The following is a 19,497-nucleotide window of genomic DNA, read 5'->3' as shown; positions in this document are numbered from 1 at the left end:
GCACTTTTCATCCTCTGGAGCTGATCAGGGTACACGATTCACAAGGAAAAACAGAGACAGATACCAGGCGGTTCTGAGTAATTCACTTCAAAATACAAGTTTTTGGATTGTGGAGGGGAAACTAGAGTATCTAGAAAAACAACAACAGATGTATATATATATATATAAAAAATATTTTATGCTATTCATTGAATTACTGTCAATATTCCAGCAAATCATACCATTCCTTGTCAGATCAGAGGATGCCTTTTTTCCCTCTTAGTGTATATATATATATATATATATATATATATATATATATATATATATATATATCACATATATATGTGTGTGTGTGTGTGTGTGTGTGTGTGTGTGTGTGTGTGTGTGTGTGTGTGTGTGTGTGTGTGTGTGTGTGTAGAATAATTTTATCATTTAATCGAAGAATTTCCCGTGATTTGCCCGACTTTCCACATCTCATGACAGGCGTGTGTGTGTGTGTGTGCCCTGTGTGTGTGCGCGCGCGCGTGAGGGCGGTCCTCGCGAGGAGCCTGCTAGCAGCAGCAGCAGCAGCAGCGCTGGAACAGGCTAGCCGCGCGCAGCTTAGCGTGCTACCTAAACAGTGCAGTTTTATTGTCGGGACGGCGCGACGAACAACACCATGAAGTGCTACAGACTCATTCCGCCAGGGCGCATTGACACCGTCAGCGGTAGTTAGGAGGGTTTTCTCTTCGAAGTAAGCGGGCGCTGCCCCGCTGCCGTGGTTCGGATGGACTAACGTCGGAGCTAGCACGGCGGTGTGAGACGTCCCGGGCGGGCACGGATGGGATTTCCTCGGCGAGCCGCGACTAATGGTCGTGCAGGCTAACTAGCTCCGTGGCTAACCGGCTCGGCTATCTGACACAGGTAGCTTTTAACATGTGTCTTATCGTTGTTGTTGCCGGCTGTTCGCTGTCCACTGCTAACCGAACCAACCACCCGGTGACTCACATGGCACACCCTCGATCCGTGGTGTTTATTATAGTACCGTCGGACTAAAATTAGCTTATGTATGAGGCGAGGTTTTCATATTGCTTATGACATTGATCTGCTTAGTGAACTTGGCTAGCATGGCTAGCCGAAGAAATAACACCTCGCTTAAGTTGAAACACTCCAAAAAACCACAAAACAAAACAAAACAAAACAGCAGCATACATCAAACCGATCAAAGTGACTGTCAAAGCCCAGCTGAAGGCTAAACGTCAGCCTCGGTACCCACGTTAAACTGAAGCGGCTAACAAGTTTGTTTACATGGCTTTTGGAAGTGGTTTGAGTCGACATCACAGGATGTTTATCACTTCATCGCTGCTCTCTCTGTGAGTTAGCAGATTTTCAACACTAAGAACTAAAGTCACCATGTTTCCCCCCCCATCCAGATGATGTAGTTTGTTGCTTTGTTCGTTTGCTTTCGTGATAAGGAGCACACGCATAGTGATGCAAATTGTTTTTGAATTATTAAGTGTTTTGCTACCAGTCGACTGTCGAACTGAATGAACGTCACTTTACATGACGGGGTTGTCATAAATTATCAAGCATAAGGAATGTCAGATAGATCCCACTTAACTGATTTTCCCCTCAGTATAAATGTTTGCTGGAGATGCTAAGTGGACATTTATTATCCACTCAATCAGTATATAAAGTTAACTTGCATTGGGAATGAAAACATTAGACCTGCTCTTCTCTTGATGCATATATGGTGCTATTCACAAAAAGGATATATTTAAATGGAGTCATTTGCATTTTTATCTGCCATTTCCTTTAAAACATAAACCTTGCTGGTCGTAAGCGTATCCTTACATTCATGTGTAAACCTGTATCGTCAGCGGAACTTTTGTATGTAATTGCAGTGTTATTGTACAGGTATAAACAAATAATTTTGGATGAATATTACAATGCTGGCTTAAAGGTAGGAACCTTTAAAATAAAACGACTACTTGTGTTTTGATTTCTATTTAGCAGATGCCTGCATACAATAGTTGTCAATTGGCCAATCCATATTGGTATAGCCTTTGAAACTATGTTAAATACTCATACTATTTTTAATGTGTACTATGATCAGAAAGTACAATTAAACCTCATAACAGCTACAATCTGAGTAAATGTAGCATATTCTATTGAGTCAAACATTGAGCATTTTTAAAGCATTTTATTTAAAGTATTTTATTTGCAATTCATTTCAACAGACACTTTATTAATGATATTTACAATCACAGTCAATACTGGCTGAGTCTGGTGACATGTTATTACCATACATCCCTAAACGATACCGTAGTCTCCTATAGGTGTTCCCTGCACTGTAATTACTCCATTAACAAAAGCTTTGGCAGCTATTAGTAAATTTTAATCCTCCTACTTAGCATTGTATATTAAGTGTCTTTGCATCACTTGAACTAAATATTTACCTCAAGCCTTTTGCATCATTGTACACAAGTTCTTATACAATTCTCTTTCCTTATTTCTCACAGTTGGCTGATATCGCTCATCTGGTAATTACCAGGCTCTGAAACCGAATAGAGTGGATTTGCTGGCTCAACCATGCCTCCCAGACCCTCGTCAGGAGAACTATGGGGGATGCACTTGATGCCCCCCAGCATCCTCGTGGACTGCCTTTTGCCAAATGGCATGATTCTCACATTGGAGTGCCTCCGGGAGGCCACACTTATCACAGTTAAGCATGAGCTTTTCAAAGAGGCCAGGAAGTACCCGCTCTACCATCTGCTGCAGGAGGAGAGCTCCTACATCTTTGTCAGTGTCACTCAAGAGGCAGAGCGGGAGGAGTTTTACGACGAGACCAGGAGGTTGTGCGATCTCAGGCTTTTCCAGGCCTTCCTCAAAGTCATCGAGCCAGTGGGCAACAGGGAAGAGAAGATTCTCAACAGAGAGATCGGTATGCAGTTTTAAAATGACCTGCTTTACACTGGGGTAATATAACAGCCACTGGCCTTGTCAGTGCTCTTTCCCATAGTGAGAAGGATTAACATAATACTGTGTGATACTCAGCTGGTCATCTGCAGTATACTTATATCATGCAAGACATTGTACAGTTATCATTTTGTGTAATAAGAATTCATCTTGAAATACGTTTCATGGCAAATGACACACATGTTTCCTGTGCAATTTCTATCCTGTAGGTTTTGCCATTGGAATGCCCATATGTGAGTTTGAGTTGGTGAAAGATCCAGAAGTGCAGGATTTCAGAAGGAACATTTTAAATGTTTGCAAAGAAGCGGTGGACCTCCGAGATAGTAACGGACCCCACAGCAGAGCTTTATACGTCTACCCCCCCAATGTGGAATCCTCAGTAGAGCTCCCCAGGCACATCTATAACAAGCTCGACAAAGGTAGGACGTTTTACTCTGGGGAGTGCGGCAAGCGTTCGCGGCGCCACAAAAATATTTCACACAATTCTTCGCACGACTGCGTCCTATCCATTCGCTGTTGTCTCTCCTGCAGGTCAAATCATTGTGGTCATTTGGGTCATTGTTTCACCCAGCAATGACAAACAGAAGTACACCCTGAAGATCAATCACGATTACGTGCCAGAGCAGGTGATTGCCGAAGCCATCCGGAAAAAGACGCGCAGCATGCTGCTCTCCCAGGAGCAGTTAAAGATGTGTGTGCAGGAGTATCAGGGAAAGTACATCCTCAAAGTCTGCGGCTGTGATGAATACTTACTGGAGAAATACCCTCTGAGTCAGTACAAGGTAATCTCATTTAATCTTCGCCCGGCCGCATCGGATGCTGTTGTACTTAGAAGGGAAAAGCGATCCACTTCACATCAAATTATCATCCGACACAAATGCTCTTGACATTCATGGCATGAAATGAAATTTATGAGGAAATGTCCTACCTGTAAAATGTGCTGATCCAAGGAAATACTGTACACATCACACACGGCAGTCGAGCCAAATGCTTCAGCTATTGCTAAGAAGTAATTGGAAGTGCATATTTTTTTTTCGTCTTTTATTTCCCGAGCTGCTTATCTTAGAAATCGTCTTCAAAATGTCAGACGACATGAATACCATCATGCTGTCAAGATCACAGATGCTATAAAGTGTCACTTTGTCTGCCTTTGACAGTATGTGCGCAGCTGTATCATGCTGGGAAGGATGCCCAACTTGATGTTGATGGCGAAAGACAGTTTATATTCCCAACTGCCCATGGACAACTTCACGATGCCGTCGTATGCGAGGCGAATATCCACAGCGACGCCCTACATGAATGGGGAAACGGCCACCAAGTGTCTATGGACTATCAATGGAACGCTGAGAATCAAAATACTGTGCGCCACTTATGTCAATGTTAACATCAGAGACATCGACAAGGTACGGTGGCGTTACTCTGCTTTGTGTTGATTGCGTCACCCGGTTGGCTCCAAAGATTTTGTACTTTGTTTTGGTTTGATTGAAATATGTTTTGACTGTCACTGGATATCGCAGTACCTCAGACGTCGTTCAATGATGTCCGACGCCGTGCGGTGGTTCGCCTTTGTCAGGCATTTGTTGAGCGACGTCCTTACCGCTTGAGTGGATTACTGCACATATCTGTTCTTCTGTAGATCTACGTCAGGACCGGGATCTATCACGGTGGGGAGCAGTTGTGTGACAATGTCAACACCCAGCGCGTGCCCTGTTCAAACCCCAGGTAGTGCGTAGTGAGCGAACGGCACGCCGAGCGCCGGGACGACGACGCGATTGATCGTACTAACGTCTCTCTTCACGTTGGTCCCAGGTGGAACGAGTGGTTGAACTACGACATGTACATTCCAGAAATTCCCCGGGCTGCCCGCCTCTGCCTCTCCATCTGTTCTGTCAAAGGGAGGAAGGGCGCTAAGGAGGTTAGCAGTGAAATCCAATACAAATGACCATGTTTAGGATTGCACACACTGTTGTTCCTGCTTCGCCTGTGGTCACGACGTTGTACCGTCGAGGGCCATTTGTTACACTAGATTAAACTCGCACGTTGAAGTTGTGTCACAAATCTATTAAAAGTTTGCTTCAGTCAAAACAAGCAAATCGGTAATTGACCTTTTGCCAACCTGTCAGAAGAAAGTGATGTTTGATTTCATAGCACACAGACACACTTAGTTTTTCATCCAGTCGCTCTCCCTCTGTGATGTCATCGGTGTCATGATTACCGGTACTCACTGCAGTCATTAAAAGCTGCTTTGACGTGTGTGAATGTCAAAAATGTCAATCTCATGTTTGGTAGACTTGTTCTGAGCAGGACGACAAACTGTCCTCTGATTTGATCGTCTGTTAAAGAGCGACTATTGCAACCACATATTGCCGCTTTCTGTTTCCTTTTCAAATTGAAAGGACCCATTCTGCACTTCACACATCCTGGTTTGGCCCAGTCTGGTGATTTAATGACTGTAAACGGTGCAAAACCAGTCACGTCCATTGTGCTTTTTGTTCTTCTTTAATTAACCCGGTAAATCAGTCAGTGTCAGTGTAAACAAACACTCGCCTGTGCCTTTCTGTGCCGCACCTGCCCGCTTCGTAGCCCCGAGCTGTTGACATCTTAATGATTTTCACGTGTCGCCTTCTGGTTGTTGTCTGGTAGGAGCACTGTCCCCTCGCCTGGGGCAACATCAACCTGTTTGACTACACCCACACACTCGTAGCCGGGAAGATGGCTCTCAACTTGTGGCCCGTCCCACACGGCCTGGAGGACCTGCTCAACCCCATCGGCGTCACGGGCTCAAACCCCAACAAGGTGAACGGCAAATGTCAACCTCATGAACGTAATAGTCTTCTTCTAATGAAGGAAATTCTTTGGGTGTTTTTTTTTTTTTTAATACAGTCTCTAAACTATATTGTTTTGTAATTATGATGAATTACTATTTGGCATTTGTTGTAATGATTTATCTGACTTATTGAACCTTCCTGTTGCGTTTGTGGCTTCTGACATACTGTATTTATAATTTGAGTGCCGGTTCGGGCCTCTAAGCCCCATGACCCAGTTTTAATGGAGCCGGTGACAACCCGTCCTGTGCGGGTGCCGGACTTAATCCTCCTCGATTTAAACAACCGAGCTTCTTATCTCACTTAATTAATTACTCATTTGACACAGACACCTTTCTTTGATGACAGTAAAACGTCTTGTTTGACCTTGTTTGACCCCCCCCCCCCCCCCCCACTCTGTAAACAAACAGGAAACCCCCTGTCTGGAGCTGGAGTTTGATCATTTCAGTTGCCCTGTCAAGTTCCCTGACATGACCACCATCGAGGACCACGCAAACTGGAATATCTCCAGAGAGCTTGGCTTTAACTACTGCCACACCGGTTTAGTAAGATAACAAGCATTCTTTTATTATGCTCTTGCTTTGATTGCAATCTCCTTCTGCCTTCATGTTCTTTGCACACAGAAACATGAGGTCACAACTTGATTCATATAATAAACAGGTCTCCTCTGTCCCTACAATTGTGTTTATTTACCGCGAACGTGTGTTTTTGTGGCGTTACAGAGCAACAGACTGGCACGTGACAATCCGCTGACTGACAGTGACAATGATCAGCTTCGGCAAGTGTGCAACAGAGATCCGCTGTCTGAAATCACTGAGCAGGAGAAAGACTTTCTGTGGCGGCACAGGTAATTAATATGTGGGTGTGGTGGTGTGGCGCTCTTACAGCTGGTGTATGAGGGGGGCACTTTGAACTGAAACCCGGTGATCGCTGCATGATCATACTCAGACTTGGATGTGTAGAAAATTAACCTACATTAACGACACATCTCACAGAAGAGCGCAACATGAAAAGTAATTCGTGTGGCGTTCACGCACTTTCTGAGCGGCTGGAAATGAGTCACACAAGAATAAAGAAATCAGAGAATAATAATAACCTGTTGTATTAAAGGGAGGGGGCTCGATTTAAAAGCGTTCTGTCGAATGGTTTGTGTTTTATATTTGCTCATTACTTCATCTCATGATGGCGATGACTCGCACATGAGAGAGGTGATAGAAACATATACAAGTTTTACATCCATCGACTGCTTTTGGCATTTTTGAGACACTTTGTATTGTCTTTTATGCGGATGTATTCACCTTTTTGAATTAATAACAAATATTCCGTTACTTCAGACGTTAGAAAACTTTTTCTCCCGTTGCACTCTTTCAGACATGACTGCAGCAATTTGCCGGAGATCCTTCCAAAGATCCTCCTGGCTGTGAAATGGAACTCCAGAGATGAGGTTGCACAGGTGAGCTCAGGTTTCCACTGCTGCCGTGCTTTCATTTTGTAGGTTCACTCTATTTGCAGCCTTTGCCGTTCTCACGTTCCCATGCACAGTAGGGCCGTTTGAAATTGCACAAATACTGAAAAATAGATGTGTAGCCACCTTCTTTTTTGTTTGGTTTGGTTTTAGATGTATTGCCTTCTGAAGGACTGGCCCGCGATCAAGCCAGAACAAGCCATGGAGTTGCTGGATTGCAACTTCCCCGATCCCATGATCAGAGATTTTGCCGTGAAGTGCCTTGAGAAATACCTAACTGATGACAAACTCTCACAGTACCTTATTCAACTGGTTCAGGTGTGTGGTACCGTCATCTTGTTGCACGTATAACATGAGTCAACGTTGGAAAGGAAAGCTTTGTCATTGTCGTGTTTCGTTTGTATATAACTGAAGCTCATTTCTGCATTTTGGTTCCTGTTCTCAGGTTTTGAAATATGAGCAGTACCTTGATAACCCTCTCGCACGCTTCCTGCTGAAAAAGGCATTAACCAACCAGAGGATAGGACATTTCTTCTTCTGGCATTTGAAGTGAGTCTTCCCCTTTTTTTTTTTTTTTTTTTTTTTTTTTTAATTGAGTATGTTGAAGTTTGAACTGCCTTGTGGAAGATTTTTGTCGAGTCATCTTTTTGGAGGCTGCTTGTATATTATCGCAAATGCTCGACGCTTTTCACTGAGACGCAATTCTTCCTTTTTCTCCCTCCCCTTTGCCTCATTGTGTGAAGGTCAGAGATGCACAACAAGACAGTGAGTCAGCGGTTTGGCCTGCTGCTGGAGTCGTACTGCCGGGCCTGCGGCATGTATCTGAAGCACCTGAGCAGACAGGTGGAAGCCATGGAGAAACTCATCAATCTGACTGATCTCCTCAAACAGGAGAAAAAAGATGAGGCGCAGAAGGTAATCGGACAGCTGGCAGCTGTTAATTGTGATCCACTGAATCGTTGGCTTTAATCTTGACAACATCTGGACTAATCTGTCTGCGGAGATGCCACAAAATAGTGGAGCGAGAGAAGTTGGACAGTTGCTTTTGCCTGTTTACAGCGATTTCGATTGAACCCAGTTACAAAACAACATGCGTCTATAACATAAATAATGTCCAAGCTGAGGTCACTTCAGCCGGTGCATGAAATTTTAATGATGCTATTTCTTGTGTGCAGTTTAATTCAAAATTAATTCAAAAAAACTTCCATGTGCTTCTGTTTTAAAGGGGGGGGGGGGGGGGGGGGGGGGGGGGGGGTTAACGCTTGTCTATAGACATTGTTCTTCTGTTTGTGTTGACATAAATATTTAATTAAATAAATAAATAAATAAATGAAAACAGGAATTTCCTCCTAAACAAAGGGCACAGGGAGAGGAAATCGGTACACATGAGGAACCGGCTGAACTTGTTTTCAAATGTGTTGTCACTGAAATCTCCAACCAATTGAGCGAAGTCAGCCGGATTTGTTCATCAAGATAAGAACAAGTCCAGTTGGGAATGAGAATATGCATAGAAGTATTACACAACCGTCTTTACTGGGGAAAAAAATAAGAGGATTTAAATAAGGGATTGACCCAATGATCTCATTTGTAAGAGTACAGAACATACCAATAAAAAAAAAATAAAGGAAGTTATGTCAACTTTAGCGTCCAGCCTCGAGGCACCAGTCACATGTTTAGAGGTTTTTCGCAGTGGGAGTCGGGCCTTTGTGAATGACTCCACACTGCATCAGTGAAGGCTCGGTACATGGACGTACTGAAAACAGTACATCTGTTATCAAACCGAGATCAGCGCGAATATAAATTGTGTGAAAGCGGCACTTTACAGATGCAGTAATTCAGAGAAAAATACATGTCCTCACATCGTTAAGGTCAGAAGCTAATAAACACTTGAGGACAAATCTTTTTAAATTATTCCACGTAGATTTAATCCATATGGAGGTATCCGGAGTCCTGTCTCTTCTGTCTGTGGGATCAAGTATCATAATTATGGTAGCAGTGGCCTCAGGAATTGAGTCAAACTAAGAACGTATACGTTTGAAACATTACAGAGTTCATTTATATAAAACGGCTGATGTTGGCTGTTCAAACATCTCTTCTTTTTTTTGTGTTGAAACTGTGGGCTTCGCACATGGCCACCAGAGGGTGCATGCCATTGGGCTAAAAAACCCTTGCATGAGGCAGCATTACCTCATTGTGGGCAGTAAATAATTTTGATAAAAAGAGAGCGGCAGGGCGAGTTCCGACACTGCTTAATGCATATTTAACAGACTGACCTCTTCCCCCAGCTGCTCAGCTGTGGAATATGAATCACCGATGCGCCTGTTTGACTCTCCCAAGGTTCAAATGAAGTTCCTGGTGGAGCAGATGAGGAGGCCCGACTACATGGACGCGTTGCAAAGCTTCACCTCCCCCCTCAATCCGGCACATCAGCTGGGAAACCTGCGGTATGCCAACACTCTCCGACAATATCACACTTTGTTCTCTCAATAGATTTGCATTTATTTTCTTTTTCCAAGTTTCCCCTGCTGGTGTTGCTTTTGTCGTCCCTTTCTCCGAGGCTTTGTAAATATCACCAGATGTAATGGAAATGTTCAGTGTGGATGAAGTATTTTCAGGGTCACGGTATGCTCACTGTCTGCAACACAGCCTCTCTTTACAGTAAAGCCCACGTGACTTGGCTGAGATCCAATAATGTATACTTTGTAGTGAGTCAACCTCATGCGGACGGCCACAGTTTGTGGGAGATGGCTTTTTTTTTTCTTCTTCTTCTTCCTTTTCCGCCTATTTCTCTATTTAAACATACTCGTGTCTCTTGTCCCAGCCTGGAGGAATGCAGGATGATGTCTTCGGCGAAACGACCTCTGTGGCTTAACTGGGAGAATCCAGACATGATGTCGGAGCTGCTCTTTCAGAACAATGAAATCATCTTCAAAAATGGAGACGGTGAGCTCAGTCCGCATCCTCCACACGTCTATCTTCCTCCTGCCTCCATCTCCACGTCTTCTTCCCTGCCTCACTGTCTCGGCACACTCACTCACACAGACGGACACAAACCCGCTGCTGCTGCTGCTGCTGCTGCTGCTGCCTGAGCACGCAGCATAATTCAGTCCAAGACTGTGAGCTTGTATCATGGTACAAAAACAAAACTCCCATCTTTGCTCTTTACAGAATTTCAGGGCGTCACACTTTACTGCAGCCGCTTGTGCATGGAGCTGCACCATCTGTGACCAGCCTGACTTTGAAAAGCTCTGCTCCATAATGCATCGAGGAGATGATCAAAGCATCCAAGCAGCTAATATTCACGTCACTGTTTTCCGCCTCCTTGTCTCTTCCTGCTTTCATAGATCTAAGGCAGGACATGCTGACGCTGCAGATCATTAGGATAATGGAGAACATCTGGCAGAACCAAGGCCTTGATCTCAGGTAGGATCCTCACTTCACCATGACAGCAGGGATGCAGGTACACCTTAACAGGCACTGGACCTTTCATGTTCTGCACTTCGTACTTGAATGTAGATTAGTGCCAACTCCTACCGGCCACCTCGGGTCGTCAAATACAAAGCCCGTCGCTGCCACCTTCGTTTTGACGCCGCTCTGATGACCTTTCTTTTTGTCTTCCCGCCGTCAGAATGCTGCCGTATGGGTGTCTGTCCATCGGTGACTGTGTGGGTTTGATTGAGGTAGTGAGGAACTCGCACACCATCATGCAAATCCAGTGCAAGGGAGGCCTCAAGGGGGCGCTGCAGTTCAACAGCCATACGTTGCATCAGTGGCTCAAAGATAAGAACAAGGGAGAAATGTAAGTGGATGCTTCAGACAGTTTTCCTGTCTCATGTGATTTTGCAGAAGTGGGCCTCTGCAGAGCTGGAAAGTTAAATATCATGTAAAATAATTTCTGGTTTAAATATCTTGTACCGAGCAAGAAAAACATAGTGTTGTAATGATTTTCCTGACGTATGTGAACGACTTTTTTTTTTAGTGTTTAATATCTTGGTGAAAAAAAAACTAAAATCAAATCATCACAGTTTTTTTTTTTTAAGACTTAATCTGGAGATTTTAAAATACTGTGCGGATTATTTAAATAATAAAATAAATCTTATTATATCTTACCGGGTCTCTCTGAATGATGTATTTACACCATTGTGTAATTTTTTTTTTTTTTTTATCTCGACCAAAAGGCATCAGAATGTTAATTTTGTTTTCTTTTTGTATATTTTCCAAGTTTCATATCACTGATACGGGAAATATATTGTGAAATCCTATCAAAGTTGCATCCTTTTCTCACCGGATGGTCTGATCTGGTCTCAGGTATGACCAGGCCATCGATCTGTTCACGCGGTCGTGTGCAGGCTACTGTGTAGCCACATTCATCTTGGGCATCGGCGACAGGCACAACAGCAACATCATGGTGAAAGATGACGGACAGGTAAGGTTAATGCTGATATTGTCTTGTGTTGTATTTCATGCCATGCGGCGAATTGATCTTTTACGTTCCGCATTCACAGCTGTTCCACATTGACTTTGGCCATTTCCTTGACCACAAGAAGAAGAAGTTTGGATACAAGAGGGAGCGTGTTCCCTTTGTGCTCACACAAGACTTCTTGATTGTCATTAGCAAAGGAACACAAGAGTGCACCAAAACCAGAGAGTTCGAAAGGTAAGACGAAATGTGAGGTTGTTGGGGAGAAAAAAAAAAAATAGGCGTGTGAGAGGTTTTCCCACACGATTAATTAGCCGCTTGGCTGGATTGTATCGTCCTCCAACCACATATCTTTCTGCTCTTCCACAATGTTTGACCCCCCCTCCCCCCCACAATCAGGTTTCAGGAGATGTGCTACAAGGCGTACCTGGCAATCCGGCAGCACGCCAACCTCTTCATCAACCTCTTCTCCATGATGCTGGGCTCGGGGATGCCTGAGCTGCAGTCCTTCGACGACATCGCCTACATCAGGAAGACCCTGGCCCTGGACAAGTCGGAGCAGGAGGCTCTGGACTACTTCATGAAGCAGATGAACGACGCCCACCACGGCGGCTGGACGACCAAGATGGACTGGATCTTCCACACGATTCGCCAGCACGCCATGAACTGAGAGAACCAAGACACTATACGAGCTGTGACCACAGCGGCACACTTAGAACCAAAAGAGTGGCGAGAGGCAAGCAAGTACTTTCCCTGAAACACTACGGGCCGGGTTCATACTTCTGGCAGTGTGCGACTCTATTATGTTATCCGCCGGTGCGACACAAAATGAGGATGCTCAGAAGAGCCGAATTCAGGGACAAAACGCCTAAACGCTCCCGTTACTGCGGGTGTGACTTTGTCTCCCTACATTATGAACTTTAGAAGGTAGGGTGGAGTTATATTTCATCTGTCTTCTTTATAGGAACTCAAGTTCAATGGACCTCAACATTTATGTGAACTAATTATTGACAAATTTAAATTTTTCCTTTTTTTTTTTTTTTAATTCCTTTCAATACATCGACAACCATCAGCATTAAGACAGGAACATTTTAAAGTGGTATTCTACGAGCACAGCCGGCTTTCTTCGAAAATGACCCCGTCAGGGTGTAACTGAGTTATTTTGTACTACCTATTACGAACTGACGGAGATGTGGAGGGTGGTGAGGATGGTGAGGGTGGGGGGTTGTCGGCACACACAGCCCCGGGCTGAGGTGGTTCACAATGAAAGGACACTGAGCAGGCAGGCAATCAGAGACGCATCACGAAAGATTGTTGGAAAGACTTTTACCTAGCATTTAAGACATTTTGGAGCAGCTGAAATTATTACCTACTTGTAGCCTACAAATGATACGTCCTCATGTTAAGAATTCTTGTTGTCAGATAAGAGAACTATTGTACAGCAGTATATCCAGATACTTGTATGCATTCGGTGCACATATTCCTTTTCAAGTCTATTTTCTACTGAGCCAAAGTACTAGATGTATAACTCCACTACTCCGCAGTCTTATTGTAAAAAAAAAAGGAAAAAGAAAAAAAAAGAAATACACTACTATTCTAAGTCTTGTGTGTACTCATAGCACTGATATCTGCAGTATTTGTTTTTGTTTTGTTTCGTCCAACAGTATTATTGTGTGTACGATGTTCAGGCGCGAACCTTCGTCATCCACCCAATGCAGATCGATCGGTGAAAAGCCTCCCCGGTGGCCCGCTGCGTCACGTGTTATGAATTGTTTTTGTTGTCGTTATTGAGCTGACACAGGCAAGAAGCGCAGGAGAAAAAAAAAACCTGGACGTGTCGTGTCTGTCTGGTGTGCTGTTACCCTATGCAAGGTGTGATCCTAACACGGACCGTACACTGAAGAAAAAAACAATTGAATTGATCGCAGAAACAATGCGGACACGGAGTAGTATATTGTACTGATAGTACATGAAAGAAAAATGAGTAAAATGCACAATGCTGCTGTGTAACAGAATCGTCGTCTTCTTCCCCTGCAGACAGAACGGTGAGGAATCACCTCCAAAACCCTGCTGTTTACTTCTCACCAGGTTTCAAACCAAGTTTGAAACTTCAATTTAAGCCATCTGTTAAAAAAAAAAAAAAAAACACGTATTTTCTGTTCCCACAAAATCAATCCTCAAATTCACCAAATCATGTCGTCCAAGTAAAAAAAAAAAAAATAGAAGCAACTTCAGTGATTTATTATTATTTTTTTTCCCAAACCTTTCAAGTGTCTTCTTACTTACTCTCGTCCTACCACAGTGTGTGAAAGAGTCGCCGTCGCACGACCGCGTAGCCTCGTGCGCAGGAGTCCAGTGAGTGTTTCTAGCTTTACTAAATGATCCGTGAATGGGGGGGGCCGGTTCTCTGGACGCGTCGAGCCTGCCTGCGTTGGCGTGGGCTTGAACCTGCTCAGGGAAGCGACCCCATTGAGATGCATGTGCTTCTGTACAGGAGACAGAGCGGTGGGCCGGACCCAAACTGAGAATACCAATCCCCATGTACCATGTACTCTAAAAATGATGCCGTCTCCCTTTTGTTACTTGCTCCGGTTGTTTTCTTTCTCATACTGCATTATGCATGAGGTCCTTGAATATCTACTTCTTATTGTTTTTTTTTTTTTTGTTCCCCCCCCCCCCCCCCCCCCCCCCCCTTGGTTGACCTGATGTTGTTTACTTGAATTTCATGTATAGAAACTGACCTTGTTACTTGTTTGAGGTACAACAAAGTCACAATGAAGGTAACAGATACTGATACTGCTACTACATGTGCAAATGCTTTCCTTAAATAACTACAGAGGTAATATATTTTTGTATTTTTAAATGTAAACGTGCTCATATATGTATCTGCTAACCAAAAAAAAAAAAAACTGAAAAAAAGGAGGAATCACGCATAACATGCACCATCCTCATACTCGAATCCAGCAGGCGACCTCTTGTGGTTGAAGAGCTGAATGAAGGAGAAGGGACTTGAGGCTTTTGTCAAAAGTACCGTCTTCACCTCAAGTGGAGGCCTCTTGTTCTAAATGGAAGTCTGTAAGCACAACAAGGAAGAAGAAACTACCCTGCATGTTTTTAATAAGAACCATGTTATCTATCCATTTGTATATATCATACAAGGAGGAAAAAAAACAACCCCTTCAAATACTTGTTTTTATCATCCTCATATGAACATGTCTGATAAGAAACTGTATGCATTCATTTACTGTGCTGTTGAATAAAGACATTTCTCCCTACATAAAAGATTTCTTCAGTTTTCACAGTGAATAGAACCTGAGGTGATGTTGAGAAGTGTTTAAAAAAAAAAAAGCAAATATATTTAAGTAGATCAGTTTTAGTATTGTATTCAATATTTCAGAAGAATAAAATATGCATATTATAAGTTTAGGCATTCAGACTGAGATGGCATTTTTTTATTTCTCCACTGCCAAACCGTAAAAATTTAGCTTAGAATTTGTGTCAATGTCCTACATTCATCCTTTTTTTATTGCAACAACCTATTTTTTTTTTTTTTTTGAAATATCTGGTTATTTTACAGGGACACCTAAAGCTGCCAGTGGCTTTCTCCAGTGATATTACCCATGATGCCCAGGGGGGAAGTTTGCAAGAAGAGAGGTGGTTGAACAATGGACCAACAACAGAAGCAGCTTTTGGCCACAGCCACTCTTATGTGTGCAGCGATGTGTTCCAGATAAATACATGCCAAAAAGAACAAAACACCCCCTCAAGTCTGCTATTCCTTGGATGGTAAAGTTTTAACATGCAGTATTCTGCCTCAAAACGTTGTTTTTTTTCTTTAATACGTCAAGCCATCATTTCTCCTTTGAAAACTCAGCCCAGAGAAGAAATGAATCCGACTAAAGGCAGCGAACGCAAGTCTTCCTGTTTGTCATGCCAGAGAGACGCATCCAAAACATCTGACATGAAAAACGCTGTGGATGTATTTATTTTATCCAGATATCAAGATGAGAACAGGAAATGACTTCAGAGAGTGGGTGAAGAAAAAAAAAAATAAGTCATTTATTTTAACATTAAAAGTTTGTGAAAGTGAGCATACTTGGAACGATTTATCTCGTTGGCCGACTTAACCTTTGCCAAGGTCTCAGACCTTAATTAGTTGGTTTGACCTACGTTGTCCACAGGCGTGTCCACGAAAGGCCAAATAATGCAAATTGGTGACTCTTCAAACTATTTAACTGCTCCCACAATCGGGAGCACGTGGCACAATACAATGTAAGATATTGGAAGCTCGCGCAGCAGGAGGAGGCAGGAGATAAGGGAGCTGCTTCTTAAGACTTTCCTTTGCAATTAGGAAGCGGCTGTTCGCGGAGACGTGGGGGTCAGGTTTGAGGTGAAAGACCAAGAAAAGGGCTCAAGAGAAACGCTCGTCTTCGCTGTTAGACGGCAGCAAAACCTCCAGGAGGCTCCAGGAGGCCATTCTCCTCCTCGTAAGTTTCTTCACTTACTGTAAACCGAACCTTCAGAAGCAGCCATCAATAGAAACACCCTCATCTGCCTCCTTAACGCAAAACCCAGAATCAGGCAAGTGCGCATTAACATTTAAATAAGTCTTTGGACGTAAATTCCATAGAAAAGTATTTCTCTCCATCCTTTCAGAACGGGGGTGGATGGATCACACGTTGGACTTGTCCTGCGGCCAGTGGGTATGTGGAATATTTCACTGGTGAAGGCAACAATATAGCTCAACAATTTCTGGACAGAAACATCAAACTGAAGATAAACCGAAGTGATTTATTTATTTTAACAAAATCCTACAGTCAACAGCACTATTAAGGGCCCAAAATGTAAAAGGAACACTATTGTAATGGAACGTTTTTGTATATCATTTCAAACTGATTATTCACAGTTTGCATCCGACTGCTTTTCCAACCTTTTAGCCTTGAAAAGCAACAGAAACAAATGACACAAGTGGATGAACCGCCATATGTATATCCTTTGGCTTATGTGATTTTACATTTGAATCCATCACTACTGCAGTAGCTTACAACAAAAGCAATAAAAAAAGATGACGTGTAGCACACGAAGTAAAGAGTTTGCAAGGTGAGGGGGAACCAAACTTATGAGACGGACGCAGCCACTGATATATCAAGAGTAAAGCCATGAGACGGATTGATAAAGAAGCTATTAAAAATGTAAGGAACAAATCTTTTTAAAAACTCACAGTGGACCTCGTTTTCATGAACACAACCGTTCGGAGGTTCTCCTGGTCAGTTTGGTTCAGTGTTTATCAGTGCAAGAAAAAGGGTTAATTCAATCAGTCTCATGATGAATTTTATCATTCGATAGTTCAAATTTGACATTTCCATTCAAAACCTCTAACTAAGACGCTCCGTGGCACTTAATCTTAAAGTGACGATGAAACCGTAGATCATTTCAGTTATTTTAACATTCTGCATTCATCCAGCTTTGGCTCACATTTACTCCAAGTTGCGAGTTCAGAACAGTTTTGGCATACTGTGGGCATGACGTTAGGAGGAAGACTGCATGCTGGACCTGCGGAGTAGCCTGTATAGTTTGCCCTGAGTGTACCTTGAAGCCGGCCGGCCCCCTGCTGGAGCCTCGCTGCTCACCTCGGCCGACAGATGGGCCAAGCACTGAGTGAGCTTCACCAGTCCCACCAGCAGAGCCCCGCCGCCCAGCATCAGGCAGGGCCACAGCACGGCGAACAGGGTCCTCCTCAAAGTATAGATCCTGTTCAGGATGACGTGGCTCGGGTGCCTGGTCTGGTCCTCGAGACACGAGGACGAGGTCCCCAGCAGACTGTCCAAGCTGCTTTTCACCTTCTGCACTTCATCGTGGAGCGCCTTGCTCTCCATTTGACATTTTGGTATGTAGAAACACTGGAAGAGAAGAGATAGAGTTCAAGTGTATTTTTTTTTTTTATCAAGTGACCTGCTTGTTACAGTAGGCAGCACTGATTGCAATCAGCAAGACAAGCTGCAAGGGCTCTCTTTTTTTTTTTTACCCTTTATTTTTTTATATCTCTCTGTCTGGATGAGGGAATAGTGTCTCGCCTCAATTTGCTGCACTCCTTCCTCCCAAATCTTTTTTTTATTTTTTTTTATAACAAGTGCTCTGAATAGAGCTCAAGTACAGCAGGACAGCATCTCCTAATAATATCTCCACTGGCTTATTCACATGGGCAATTACAGAAGTGATGCTTTTCCACGTTATCAGCTATTTCCGTGCGGTTATTTGCTTCCATCACTTTCCCCCCTCATGGTTTTCTCAAGTCTTTGTTTACCTGACTGATAAAATGCGGAATATTCTAATTCCTGGAGATAAAAATCAACCACCGAATGAAAAAGTGTTTGTGGAACTTCTACAGAAAAGTCTGCTCCTTTGCAGGCGACTCCTAAAATCTGGGTGAACTGCAGTTATGAATTCCTACCTCGGTGGCATGGAGGACTGACTCTTCGTCAAAGTGGAGAAAAGCTCCCTGATTGGTGCGGGTGAGGTTAACCGTGACCCTGAGGCACGGCACCGTGCTCACGCCTCTGCAGTCCACCCACTCCTCCGGGACGTCGGTCTGCTGCAGCACACAGCCGGCCTCCTCCCAGTTACTGGAAGACAAGCATCAGGGAAGGTTCACAGAGGCCTGACCAAAGCCTCCAAGCGCGCAAAGTTACACCGGAAAGGCTCTAATTTAGAGGAAAAATATGGAACAGGCTGCCAGGGAGCCTCGAGAATGAACTCTCATAACTTTTGTGATCCACTAACTTTGGAAGCAGAGGTGTCATCTCCTCTGAATCAGACAAGTTTACAACTGTGACTCATCGCAACACCAGAAGCCCCCCAGGGTACCTGTTGACAAAAGGTTTCACCGTCGTGATGCCGACCACAAAGAACATGAGCACAGAGAAGGCCATCATGGTGAAGCCCAGCAGGATGGCCCGGTCCTCCCCGACACTGGACACTGGGACCTGGGTTCGAGCGCCGTGCCCCTCGCGTCCGTCGCCCCCACGGCTCCACTCGTGCTCGTGCTGCACCGCTGCATGAACTAGCTCCCTGTGTCTCTCATGCACATGTGCAAACACACACACACACACACACACACACACACATACACATTAATAGGTCGAGAGCCAACAAGCCGACAAAGCCAACGAAGGTGTCTGAGTTCTCTATAATTGTCATTAAATAGAGGTCAAATGAATGCAACAGAGATGAAATTAAAAAAAAGATACAACTTTTATCTCCATGTACAACGCAACAAGTGTGAGTACTTTCACGAAGCAACGTGGGTTTTTGCACGTCTCCAGGTTTTGGTTTCATGACATTTATTTGCACAATCCTGCCAAGTATCTGCAGATTAACAACACATTGTAAAACGATCAGTTCATGTAGGTTCTTGGACCTATGAATGATTTGCTCTTTTACAATAATACCTGGAGTTGAAACACCAGGGTTGTTTGATTCCTGCAAAAGCACGGAAGACACAATAGTTCCCACAGAAATTCACTTCCAAATGACTATATTCACAAACTCAGCTCTTTATGGGCACCCAGAGTGTAAAGGCCTCTAATGAGCAGTGTGTTTCCTCCACACTGAACTTGCAGTAGGTTTTTTTTTTTTTTTGTCTTACTGCCTGGCCCAGTCTATCACCAGCCTGCTCTTACCGTGTCTGCCGCCGGCGAGCACCATGCAGGTTGATGTTAATGGGGATGCTGAATGACCTCCGGGGGGAAGCTGTGTTCAAGAACATCCCCACTCCTTTGTCAGCCCAAGGTATGTATATCCACCCTAACAAGCTCCTTTCTATCAAGAAGTCAACAGCTGATCATATC

General features: G+C 43.8%; 2 protein-coding genes across 2 annotated transcripts; one reads left to right on the top strand and one right to left on the bottom strand.

Moving 5' to 3' along the window:
- The first annotated feature begins 575 nt into the window (after positions 1-575).
- LOC308135949 (phosphatidylinositol 4,5-bisphosphate 3-kinase catalytic subunit alpha isoform) lies at positions 576-12,780 on the top strand. The gene is made up of 21 exons (XM_080504120.1): positions 576-885; positions 2,484-2,905; positions 3,150-3,359; positions 3,472-3,722; positions 4,098-4,343; positions 4,577-4,662; positions 4,750-4,855; positions 5,584-5,736; positions 6,176-6,310; positions 6,488-6,612; positions 7,137-7,218; positions 7,384-7,548; positions 7,676-7,779; positions 7,974-8,145; positions 9,568-9,674; positions 10,052-10,173; positions 10,575-10,653; positions 10,859-11,029; positions 11,539-11,656; positions 11,736-11,887; positions 12,050-12,780. The coding sequence occupies exons 2-21, from the start codon at positions 2,554-2,556 to the stop codon at positions 12,318-12,320; spliced, it is 3,207 nt and encodes a 1,068-aa protein (XP_080360246.1). The 5' UTR covers positions 576-885; positions 2,484-2,553; the 3' UTR covers positions 12,321-12,780.
- A 4,398-nt stretch (positions 12,781-17,178) lies between these two features.
- kcnmb3 (potassium calcium-activated channel subfamily M regulatory beta subunit 3) lies at positions 17,179-19,415 on the bottom strand (the record flags this gene model as incomplete). The annotated part of the gene is made up of 4 exons (XM_080503872.1): positions 17,179-17,550; positions 18,102-18,273; positions 18,515-18,718; positions 19,330-19,415. The coding sequence occupies 4 exons, from the start codon at positions 19,413-19,415 to the stop codon at positions 17,179-17,181; spliced, it is 834 nt and encodes a 277-aa protein (XP_080359998.1).
- Positions 19,416-19,497: the final 82 nt, after the last annotated feature.

The sequence above is a fragment of the Blennius ocellaris genome (genome assembly GCF_963422515.1).
Source record: "Blennius ocellaris genome assembly, chromosome: 10".
In the NCBI taxonomy this organism is placed as follows: Eukaryota; Metazoa; Chordata; class Actinopteri; order Blenniiformes; family Blenniidae; genus Blennius; species Blennius ocellaris.
The sequence above is the reverse complement of the archived record's forward strand: the minus strand, read 5'-3'. Positions and strand labels throughout refer to the sequence as shown.

What these genes read in the sequence shown, in the direction of transcription:
- LOC308135949 (XM_080504120.1), top strand. Translation starts at nt 2,554, where the DNA reads ATGCCTCCCAGACCCTCGTCAGGAGAACTATGGGGGATGCACTTGATG. An exon ending in ACCCTCTGAGTCAGTACAAG is followed by an intron (nt 3,723 to 4,097) that starts GTAATCTCATTT and finishes TGCCTTTGACAG; the next exon opens with TATGTGCGCAGCTGTATCAT. An exon ending in GATAAGAACAAGGGAGAAAT is followed by an intron (nt 11,030 to 11,538) that starts GTAAGTGGATGC and finishes ATCTGGTCTCAG; the next exon opens with GTATGACCAGGCCATCGATC.